The following is a 12,430-nucleotide window of genomic DNA, read 5'->3' as shown; positions in this document are numbered from 1 at the left end:
GCAGCTGTTTTTAAAATAATTTTCAGAATAGTTTCCATACACATTTTTTGTACATACATACACGGGGGGCCGCTGTAGCCGAATGTGTGACTATCAATCGGAAGTGCACAGGTTCGAACCCCCGGGCATGAAGCTTCTATTGATAGTGTATTTCTGCATGAAAAAGCTCCTCATAAAAAACCGTTTGCCATTCTGAGGCGATATAAAACTGTAGGTCGCTTCATTTGTGGAAAACTGCAATGGCCCTCCACAAATAAAAGGTGTAAGTGCCAATTAATTGCATACAAGCCCAGTAGGAAATATTATTGATACACATAAAACTGATTTTTTGTATATTAAAATAAATTTAAAATTTTTATACGAATTCTTTAAAATTTTAATGTTGTGTTTTATTCGAAAAAACTTAAATTTGTGAGTACCAGGTTTTGCAGTGGGACGCTTTTCATCAGGTTTTTCTGGATACATTTACGTAAATTTCATTGAGCTTCTGAGTTAAAACTTTTTTGGTCGATTATAAATTTTTTCGGAGTTGTTCTGATCAGCTTGTCGAACTCAACGCAGAATTCATTGAAGCAGCTTTAAGTGAACAATTTTCGGAATTTTTTAAAGAAGAACTTAGTGAAATTTGGGTTAATACGAAAGTGGTCTATGGAAAAAGTCTCATTACAAAAGTCAAAATATTCACTGATACTTAAAAACTGCCTTTCGTGCGTAACTCACATTTTCGAATCTACGCAAAATTATGTTGATCCGATGAGTGGCCATTTTGGTATCTTAGTATCGATACATTTGCTTGTTTCGAGTATCGGAACAAATTATTGAGTACTGAATATCGGTAAAATATCGAAAAAAGTATAGCGTATATTCAAGTTTCAGGTAAATCATTTCAATTGTAAAAATCAGAAATTTTTTTTGTTTTTAATGTTGAACGGAAAATCATTTTGTTTTGTGTTTTGTTGGAATTTGAAGACTAACAATTTTACATTTAGTATTTATAGCTTAAAAATCATCCTCACTTACTGAGATACAAAACCACAATTTTTCTAAATATTTTCTGAGCCTGCTTTTCATGACGTAAGTGGTCGTCCAATACAAAAGACGTTTTAGATCGACAGCCCAAACCCGAGGTTTTGTCGAAACTTTTGATCCTGCAGTATGGCTTGCTTTTGATTGCTGCTAAAATAATAATACAACTGGTTGGGTTAGACGATACCTCTTGAGACGAGCCTCTAAATTCTTAAGGGGTTAGGGGTAGTCAAAATTAAAAAAAAAAAATTTTTTGGTCATTTTCTGAAAGAATAAAATACCTTAAAAATATTGTGTGAAAATTTGAAGTGAATCCGACAAATACTTTTCGAGTTATTAAACAATTATCAAAGGGCGCTCGGGCGCTCCGGAGCGTTTTGCTCATAACCATGTTTTTTGAACTGATGATCACTGTAACTTAAAAACGGCTTGGTAGATTTCAATAAAATTTTGAAAAAAATAAAAAAATTCGTGCCTGATCGAAGGCTTTTTTTTCAAAAATTTCGTTTTTTTAAACAATTAATTGTCGGTTTTTTCTCGAAAATCTGAAAAACATCTCCTGAGGCCACGCTATTGTTAATTTTAAAAAACAAAAAAAGCTTCGATCAGGCAAAAGATTATTTATTAATAAAACTAATTTCTCTTGTCCGATTGGTTTTAGATGAATCTCCAAGGTCTTGTGATGATCACCGCAAGGGACTTCTGGAGAAACGGCCTCCACAAAAGCAGCGATAACTTTTACAATTATTAATTTTTTTTGAAATTTTGCTAAAGTCAAGTCGAAACGCGATGTACTAATGCTATGTTTTTATTTTTGTAAAATAAAGCAATTGACGCAAAAAAAGTTATTGAAAATCATTATTTTTTAAATATTTTCTCAGTGGAAATTCTTTGTTAAAAACTATTTATTGGAAATATTGAAGTCAAACTTTGAGCTTTGGTATTAATTAAAGTGTAAGTTTCAGGTGGGCAAAAAATCATATTGAGTTTTGACAATTTTTACTTGGCAGCGGTCCTCTGTATTTTTTCCATATAAAGAATGCTCGATATTTTTTTATATTGAAGAAAATAATTGAATAGACTAATTTTTTTTTAATTTACGCAAAGTATGAAACCAGGATTTGCATGGTTTTTGTAGGAGAATGAGTTGCATTTTAATCAAAAAATTATTAAGGTTAAATGAAAAATCTGTTTATATTAGCATTTCAAAGCTAGCGGCAACGTTGAATCCAAAAGCTTTCGGTATTTGGGGATCACTGATCTTTTCATTTCATTGTCTGCGACAAAGATACAGCACTGCCGGATAACGACCTATTTTCTATTTCTTTGCAATTTGTTTACAGGCAGCACAATGGACGCATTCATACAGCTTTGAGGAGCGAACATGGAACAGGTAGTCTTGTACCCTATCAATCATAAATTAAGTTAAATAAATTCTAAGTATTTCAAAAATTCTTTGGTGTTCTTTTTAATTTGCGGATTATTCGATAAATCGATTCCCGTTGCTGTTCCGGGTTGAACCGGCTTCGAATCGAGGCTTTACTTCGCTATTTTGTTTGAGGCCACGATCTTTATGTAAAATTTGTAACACTAAGGGATTTGTAATTTGTGCACTTGAATTCGACTAATTGGTCTCATTTGAACTGAATTACCTGCGGTTGTTATTATTTTGATCCTTGGACAAATGGGTTGCCTCAGGGTCATAAAAATATTGTTATTTACTCTACTTAGACTTGAAGTTCTTCACTGTCGTTTGCATGGATCTGTTTGATGGGACGATTATTATATCCCTAAGTGGGTGGCGTTGTATCGGTGGACGCAGCATTTCCGTGGTATTTTTTATAATTTTCAAAATTCCATTAATGAATGGGTTACATACGTCCAGCAGCGCCAAAACTGCGCTAAAAGGAAAACTGTTTTAGAAGGGATAACAGTAGAAATAAAAAAAAATGTATACATTGTTTATTAGCACTTAAACTTTATAAAAAAATTAATTTTAATTTTTCTTTATAAAAATTAGTATATAAAAAATCACGTAAAGCAAAGTACAATGAAAAAAAAGTTGCTCCACGGTCTGCATCATTTCTTGAAAGGTTGATGGATCTATAAAAAATAAAAAAATCTTATAAAATTTATTTGTAGTTATAGTTTGTAGAGCCGGATTTTTGAATTTAGAAAAATTTAGCAATTTACGCCATTTAAAAAAAAAATATGCGTTTCGCGTCATAAATGTCACACTTTAATTAATTTTTTAAAATTTTTTAATAAAAATATCAAAAATCCGGACTATAGAGAAAACACTTTCGAATATTAAAAAAAACCGCATAAAAAATTATTAAAACCTGTATGAGTTATCATGCAGACCGTACCGGAAAAAGTAGTTTCGAGAAAAACGAGTTGTAAGTTTGAGGTACAGAATCGCGCGGAATTTGGGAATTTGCGCATGAAAATTTCACAGAATATTCTTAAAATACTTTCGAAATACCGAAATAAATTGATTTTTTGAAAATTCTGGACGTATGTAACCGCTTAACTTTAAAATTTAATTTTTGATTACTAAGAATTTTATGCTTGAAAAATGATTTTTTCCCCTGATCAAACCGTAAATCCATATACTTATATATTCGAGTTCTTTTTAATCAAAACTTGTTAGAAGCTTTGCTACGATTCTCATATTTGAATTTACATTCCCACCAATTACGTCTAATAAAAATAAAATTGAGAAAAATTTGTGTCAGCAGTGACCAGCTGTGACCAAACAGCTGAAGATGGCAGTCGGCTGTCCGCAGTCAGTTTCAATTTCAATTTCAATTACACTTGACATTCTGCAGAGCGTAAGACCAAAGTAAAATGCGAAACAAAATAAACAAAAACGCCAACAAATAAGCGGAAAATGCGAGCAAGAAATATGCAAAAAACAAAAACTATGCGCAAGTACAAAATTTTTTATTAATTGCATAGAAATCGAGGAAGGAAGGAAAGCAAACCGAAGCGAGGGACAGGAAACGAAACAGTTAGTGAAGCTGCTGTGGAACTTTAGATACATTTGCGCGAATATTTTTTTATTTTTTTTTGTTCTGTTTTTTTCTTCTGTTTTTTACATGGTAAATTAGTGCCTTTTCCATAGAAGCGCCAGGCAGTGTGGCGTTTTCATGACTCCAGGGCGTATGCGCAACGCAAAATGGTTGCTTATGGAGACGTGCAAATATTTATACATATATATGTATGTATATATAAATGCACGCATGTATGTATGTATGCACACATATATGGGCATGTGCTTATGGCATGAGTACAGCTACTTAGTGGACGGAACTAATCAAATTGGCATTCAATGTATACATTTTTTAAGCTGCTGTCTGTTTGTGCTTATTTAATTTTTTTTTATAAATTCTTCTCATAATCGCTGGCGCCTCGTTTGCTGTTTCTGGTTACTGCGAATTCTTCAGTTTCATTGCCCTTTCGTCTATTGGGATGGTACCATAAACAAGTTGATAAGTTTTGCCGTAAAGCATTTGTGTGTCTATTTTTGTTTCTGTTCGCTCGCCGTTAGCGGAGTGGGTTTGTGTGTGACAACCATTCGGGGTATGAATCATTAAATGATTAATGAATAAAATGTTCGCAACTCGGCAGTTAACAGCAAACTGTCGAGTGCCATGGAAAAGTTGGTCATACCTTCATTTGTGGCCCAACACAAATTGTATTAGAAAAAGCTCATCAAAAACCCAAACAGACATCCCTTATTCCAAATATCTATACATATATACTTACATACATACATACTTGCATACACCTATATGTATTTTTTTATATTTGTTGACATATTTTTAATTTTTCTGCACCATCCATGGTTTCCAAGCGCAAAATTATGCCAGATTCTGAGGTTTTATAGTGCGTGAGTGTTGCGAAATCTGCGCTGTATTCTGTGTATGTATTTATGTATTTGTGTGTGCGTCAATGGGTCAATTGAAAGTAGAGGAATAACTATGAAGCTATAAAATAATAAATAAATGCCTTTCGAGCGAGACAATGAGCTGTGAGCAAACTCAATTTTGACTCACACAAAAATTGTGCGCGTAGCGTTGAAGTTCATTCCGAGTTCAGCTCAATTAAAATTGCGTATTTTATGCATACGCGGATTTTCAAGGTTTCTTTGTTCGTGTGTGTACATTAGTGCATACATACATATATATAAATATATACATGTAATATACTCATGCACACATATGAATGCACTTAATTCTGTACTTATTCCCGCACTTTGCACTGACTTCCAGTTTTATTTTTATTATTTTTGCAAGTAGCTGCTACTCTATTTCTCGACCCACTTAATTTTCTCATTCTATGTGTTTTATTTTCTTTACAGCAACTCCTCAACTGGCAAACGTTACATCAGTAAGGCCTGCATTGGCGTCTACAAGCGTTATCACATCTGCAACGAGCAGGTATTTGGGGCGGTCGTGTACCGCTGCTTTACTCACACACATATGAGGATATGTATATATTCTATAGTATAATTAAAACGCATTTGTTTACACAGAAATAATGTACATAAGTAACGGTAAATGCATCTGCATATATTACAAGTAAATTTCCTTTGCTCTGTTCATAGCCTTGCCCTGCTGCGTTGGCTGATTTTCGCGCCGTGCAATGTGCAGCTTTCAATGAGGTCGATTTTCAGGGACAGAAATACACGTGGGAGCCATATATTAAAGGTTAGTAAGTGAGAGAAAATAATGTTGTCTTAAAGAGATTATTACTAGCTACCTGACCTTCAGGTAAATGTGAATGTAATTTAGTAAGCAAGCAACTCTCTATGGAGATAAACTAGATGACTGTGCTGTGTTTGTAAAAAGAGTTAATTTTTTTATGTTATCTTTATTTCATTTATTTATTGTTATAAATGGTGGTTAAGTTTCAAGGGCCGGTATTGATTTTGAATAAAATAAAATTTTTTTAGAAATTATTATCATTTCTCCTTATTACGACAATACTGGCATAGCTCAATTATGTATGGAACAAAATATTGGCCAAATGGCCGCCGTGGCCTCAGCGGCATACCTCCATCCGATGGTCCAAATTTTCGATGACTCTGAGGCATAATTGTGGTTCTATGCCGTTAATGTGCCGAATTATCTCATCCTTTAGCTCTTGAATTGTTGCTGGCTTATTGACGTACACATTTTCTTTCAAATAACCCCAAAAAATCACATGATCTTGGCCGCCAATTGACATCGCCGCGACGTGAGATTATTCGGCCATCAAATTTTTCGCGCAGAAGAACCATTGTTTCGTTAGCTGTGTTACAAGTGGCTCCGTCCTGTTGAAACCACATATCGTCCACATCCATATCTTCGAATTCGGGCCATAAAAAGTTCGTTATCATCTCACGATAGCGAATACTATTCGCAGTAACTGCCTGACCGGCCTCATTTTGGAAAAAATACGGCCCAATAATGCCGCCGGCCCATAAAGCGCACCAAACAGTCACTCTTTGTGGGTGCATTGGTTTTTCGGCAATCACTCTTGGATTATCATTCGCCCAAATGCGGCAATTCTGCTTATTGACGAATCCACTGAGGTGAAAATGTGCCTCATCATTGAAGATGATTTTCTTCGAACGCCCGTTTTGATTTGAACGCTCGTTTTCATAATAAGCCTGAATAACTTTAACGTGTTGCTCGACTCTGTATCTTTCCATAGTTCGAATTGAGTTAGTCTTAAATTGAAAAATGTCAAATCAAATGCAGAAAAAACTTAATGTTTAGGTGCGGTTCACATTTAACATCGGGCCTTGAAATTTAACCACCCTTTACAACACAACAACCGTTGGCTATATTTCAGAAGTGGGTATAAATAAGACAACAATATATTGAAATTGTGATTCTAAAAATTATTTTTAAGAGGAAAGCCTTTAGGCCAATTAGTCTGTCGTCCTTCCTTTTAAAAACATTTGTACGGCTTTTAGACATACACATTAGAAGCTCGCTGGAGAGCTCTAGTATATCAATTCCACAACATGCTTACCTCAAAGGCAAATGGACGGAGACAGTGCTTCACGAGGTAATCCGAACAATAGAGGGGTCTCTAGCAAGCAAATAGTACACCATGGCTGCTTTTCTTGACATAGAAGGCGCAGCACTGATGCTATCGAACGGGCGTTAACAGACTTAGGGGAGGAAAATTGTATCAGTAATTGGATCATCTATATGCTAGAAACCAGGATAATTAGAGTTAATATGGGTAATTTCAACATAACAAAAAGAGTCCACAGGGGCACTCCAAGGGGGAGTATTATCTCCACTCCTCTGGTTATGTGTTATTAGTAAAATCTATATGCCTGTAAAAGTATGCTTGGAAGAAGATGGGGTCTTCAACCTAAGCATACATTATGGCTGTATAAGCGGTTATACGGCCAATTTTAGCGTATGATAGTTTGCTGGAAAGCTCTAGAGAGAGAATACAACATCAAATTACTTGGCAGAATACAAAGATCAGCCTGTGCAATAACAGTCGGTGCAATCACACCATGTCCTAGGGAGGCTCTGAACGCTCTGACACTCGTTATTCCGGTAGATCTGCATATCAAGAAGATGGCAGTAATGAGTGCATTTAGGTTAAATGAAGCGGGTCGCTGGAAGGATAAAGCTCATGACCATGCCAGTCTATTACTGCGACAAACCCAGTATACCTCGAAGAGGACTGACTACATCGTCCCGACGGTAACATGCAGTAGAAATTTTGTCAATCTCTTTCCGTCTCGGAAAGAATGGAATAACTGATTCTCACTAAACAAGTTCGATACCACAGTCCATACAGATGGCAGTCAAATGAATTGTGGTGTTGGAGCTGGTATATATTCTCATAGACTTAAAATTGAAAGATCTGTGCGTCTCCCTAATGCTTGCAGTGTCTTTCAGGCGGAAGTACTGGCAATTGGGGAAGCTTGTAGGCTACTAATCGCAGATCCCTCTTTTAAGGGCTATATCGCTATTCTTTCGGATAGCCAAGCTGCAATCCAGACACTGGACGCGGCTATAACAACCTCTAAAGTGGTGGAGTAAAACAGGACTAGCCTTACCACCTTGAGCGAAAACCATAAAGTTACCTTAATCTGGGTCCCGGGACATCGGAGCATCGAAGGTAATGAAAAAGCGGATGAACTGGCAAGAAGGAGATCTGCCATGAATAACGCTCTTGAAGAATCGGTATTCACACCATTAGGTGCGGTCCAGAGTGGAATTTCCTTAAAATACCTTCGAATCGCAGATTGTAGATGGAGAGATCAGACTACATGCAAGGTTAGCAGAACGTTATGGCCCACCTACAACCTCAAACAATCGTCAATATTGTTAAACATGAAACGACGGGACGCCTGGAGACTAACGGCAGTCATAACTGGCTTTTGGTCTGTGGGAGAACAAGCAGCCAAAATGGGCATCCCTCATAATACATACTGTCATAGTTGTAAACAACCGGAGAAAAAGGAGACAATCTTCCAATTCCTCTGTGAATGCCCTGCCCTATGGAGGGACAGAATGTTAACCCTGGGTAAACCGCTGTTCGAGAGTCTGGAACAGCTGTCTGGCTTAGATGCCAACAACCTGATAAGGTTCCTGAACCGCACGGACTGGATATAGTCATGCTGTAAATAACTGGTAAACAAGTTGGTAACGAGGATGTGGCAACAAAAAGGTGCGGAAGCGCTAGTTGGATTCTGAAAGAATCACCACTTAAACCAACCAACCAACCCATCCTTTAAAACATGAGAGAAAGAAAAAAGTTAAAAAACAAAGACGAAAAAGTTAATCTAATGGGGGAAAAAGGCGAGAGGCAGAAAAAAGTGCTTAACAATAGGTCAACTTTCTAAAAAGCAGTAGGTTTTTAATATTTTTCAACCTGTGTGGCAGACTGGTTGGAAGATTGTTTCAGACATTTTTCGTAACTTCTTCCAGTCCACAATCCCTCGTGGGACTTGTGCGAGTATTGGCAATATGCTTTAATTCGCTCCAGGTCTTGCCGAGGCTTCTAGTTTCTCTTTCGACTAAGCCTTCAAATTTCGCTTGGTCTAACAGGCTTGCGACCAGCATTCGCAAGAGTATTCCACGCCAATGCCTTTCGGGCAATGATTTTTTCGTTTTTGCGTAGGCTAATGTGTTAGGCCAACAAACACGGAGAATGTTTCCCAGGTAACGATTCCCTGGAGACTCTTACCGGTACCACCAAAAGCTGCAACCTCGCTACCAAGATATCGCACCCTAAATACAAAAGGGTCACAACTCAAAATTTTCCACACTCGAGCTTGACTTGTTTACAGTAGCACAGAAAACAAACTATGTGACATATCTCGCTGAAATTTGCCATGTAAGCTTATAACAGTCCTACCAAAAAACAAAAAATTTATTTTTGCCATATGTCATACGGGGACCGTTTTATTGATAACGTCTCGTTCATATTTGAGCAGAAGGAACATTTTGAGTTGTGACCCTTTTGTATTTAGGGTGCGATATGTAAATTGGTTAACACTTTCCACTAGAGTACCTGAAGTATTTACAGTTGCTTTTGTATTGCTAGATAAACTTCAAATTTTTGTTTGGCCGCAGTTAAATTTTAAGTGATTGCACTTTTCTCTAGTGACTCCTCTATGCAGTTCAGTATTTTGTGTGCCAGGACGCAAACGTCGTCAGCATAATCGATATGTTGAATTTCTAAGCATGCCCCATTTTAAGCCGTGGTTTCGATGAGGAAGTATGACCGCCTCTAAGACGTCCCGAATAACAAGCAAAAACAGCGCTTGGCGTACGACAACGTAACGGCAGAGAGACAGTTCAATACTTTGGGATTTACTTGGGTAAAAAACTAGACAGGATTAAATCTGTTAGAGAAAACTTTTTCTATCATTTTGCTGTTTCATGCACGGTGATTCGAATCCACGCACTTCCGAATGGTAGTCACGGACCAACTTTTTCGGCCACGGCTGCCGCTTAGATAGAAATTAGTTTTTATAAATTTAGTATAATGTTTGAAACTTGAAAACTTTAAATAAAAAAATAAAAATAATTTAAATTTAAAAAATAATAATAATTTTAATTAAAAAGTTAAAACTTGCCAAAATGTTGAGGACCTATATTTTTTCGCGGGCTTGGTATAACTGACTTTGCATTTACTCTCGTGTGAGTTCACAAAAGGCGTTCCTGTTTCTAAGTAGTTCTCAGAGCAAACCTAGTAATTTTTAGGATATCAATGGCATGGAAAAAACCAGTTAGGTTGCAGCGTACATATGCTTTACTGCATTCAGTTTTCTATCTATCTACGAGGCGTGTTTTTAAAGTAAGTACCGTTTTTAAAATACGCCGGCGCAGCGCTGCGGTCGCCGTTTGGCGCGTGCGCGTCGTATATCCACAGACGCCATTACGGAATCATCCGATCGAGCCTACATCTGCCTCCACCTACCGAGAATCCCGCGGACTGTGAAGTGAGTGCTGTAATACGGTTTCTCTGTGCTCAAGGCTTCAAATCAGTTGACATTCATCACCAAATCAGTGAAGTGTATGATGAAAACGTTATGAGTGATGGAATGGTGCGGAAATGGATTAGGGCCTTTAAAGATGAGGAACGAAGTGGGAGACCTGCAGTCATTACCGATGAACTGATTCAAAAAGTGAACTGTAAAGTTCAAGAGAACAGACGATTCACGATTTTGTCCTTAGCTGAAAAGTTTCCTGCAGTCTCAAGGAGTGTTCTTTAGGAAATTGTGTCCGAACGTTTAAATGATCGGAAATTGTGTTCACGCTGGGTGCCAAACATGTTGACTATGAGCACAAAACCGAAAGACTGTGAAGCAGTGGTTATCTTATCAGGCCTCAATCTTCTTTGCCGATGGCATACAAAAGCTGGTCTCAAGATACGATAAATGCCTCAATAGTAGTGGGAATTATGCAGAAAAGTAGAGTAGAGTATGGCCTTTGGAGTGAATAAATTATTTTTACAAAAAATTTACTTGCTGTTCTTTTTTTGTCAAAACGGTACTTACTTTAAAAACACGCCTCGTATTTAGGGAAACCATTATTTTTTATTGTGAGCAAATCATTGCCATGGTAGTTTATCATCTGCTTGTCTCACGATTTTTCCAATGATTTTACCAATCATCTAGAAGCAGTGTATAGTCATATTATGCAGTGTGTTTTACAAGATGATCCTCAGAAGAAATTGAGCCAAAAAAACCAAAAATTTTAACCTTACGAAGAACGGCCCAAACAGTCAAAAGTTTTGTATAACACCCAATGATATTTTGCTCAAATGCTAGGTTTAAATATGCAAAAGCCACACTTCTGTGCATTCACTGATAAACTTCTAAAACAATTTTTTTTTATATTTCTTTACTGCCAGAGGATGCCGAATGCGAACTCAACTGCAAGCCAGTGGGCATGAAATACTTTGCGACACTGAACTCTTCGGTCATTGATGGTACACCCTGCTTTCGTCCAGCTGAATATTATCGCTCAAATTATCGGCAGCGTGCAATGTGCGTGGATGGAGTTTGTAAGGTGAGTGGAGCACTTAAATATTGTAATTCAAATGCCTCACAAAAGTATTCGGAAATCCTATTGTCCTACCAGAACGTTAAAAAAAAAAAACTATTTTATCGCGTGCTGAGATTTAGAAACTCATTTTTTAATACATATAAACACTTAGCTTTCTCTTGAAAGAAATAATTCAACATCTCAATATGAACTGTGTTGAATTCACATCTCATAAGTATTCGGAATTTTAAATCGTAGTAGGCTTTGCAAAGGCGCCATTCCTGTTGATAGAATTTAGAATTCATACTGTTAGTAAAATTCGATGGTTTCAAGATTGCGAGAAGTGGCTCAAAATATGGGTAGAAAGTCAAAAGAAACTACTTTGGAGGAAAGAAAAATTATATTTAATATTTAAAAATAAATTTTTCAAAATGAAGGAAAAACAAGATATCAAATCCCACAAAAAGAACCATTTAAAGCATCCCCAGCATTTTTCAGAGGAATTCATTACATTCAGGACAGCAATCAGGAAGGCCTGAAAAAATGAAATCCTGCGATAAGACTTTTATTATAAGAAAAATGAAGCGAGAGACACGCATTTCTGCCCCAGAAATTAATGGGAATCTCACAAAGCTTAGCAGAATAATCGCTTGTGATAAAACTGTGCGAAGAACTTTTAGAGCTGCTGGAGATAATGGGCGAACTCAATGCGTGGAAAATGTGAAAAAGAAAATGAAAAAAGCGTTTGGAATTTGCGAAATTACATTGATCGTAACAACGATGAGACTAAATTAAACATTAAAATGTTTTTTATTTAAAACCTTTAATTTTAGCTTTTTTTCTTTTTTTGTGTCGGCACAACTAGCAAGTGCGGCACTCAG

The 12,430-nt window shown here is 36.6% G+C and overlaps 1 protein-coding gene across 1 annotated transcript in view; it reads left to right on the top strand.

Moving 5' to 3' along the window:
* Nucleotides 1-12,430, top strand: part of LOC129246887 (thrombospondin type-1 domain-containing protein 4) — a 160,300-nt gene that overhangs the window by 78,756 nt on the left and 69,114 nt on the right. Inside the window, exons 4-6 of the mRNA XM_054885598.1 lie at nucleotides 5,393-5,471; nucleotides 5,639-5,741; nucleotides 11,416-11,573. Of these exons, the coding sequence (XP_054741573.1) occupies nucleotides 5,393-5,471; nucleotides 5,639-5,741; nucleotides 11,416-11,573 (340 nt within the window). The remainder of the gene's footprint in view (nucleotides 1-5,392; nucleotides 5,472-5,638; nucleotides 5,742-11,415; nucleotides 11,574-12,430) is intronic.

The sequence above is a fragment of the Anastrepha obliqua genome, chromosome 5, assembly GCF_027943255.1.
Source record: "Anastrepha obliqua isolate idAnaObli1 chromosome 5, idAnaObli1_1.0, whole genome shotgun sequence".
NCBI classification, from domain to species: domain Eukaryota; kingdom Metazoa; phylum Arthropoda; class Insecta; order Diptera; family Tephritidae; genus Anastrepha; species Anastrepha obliqua.
This window is presented reverse-complemented; position numbering and strand designations above follow the sequence as displayed.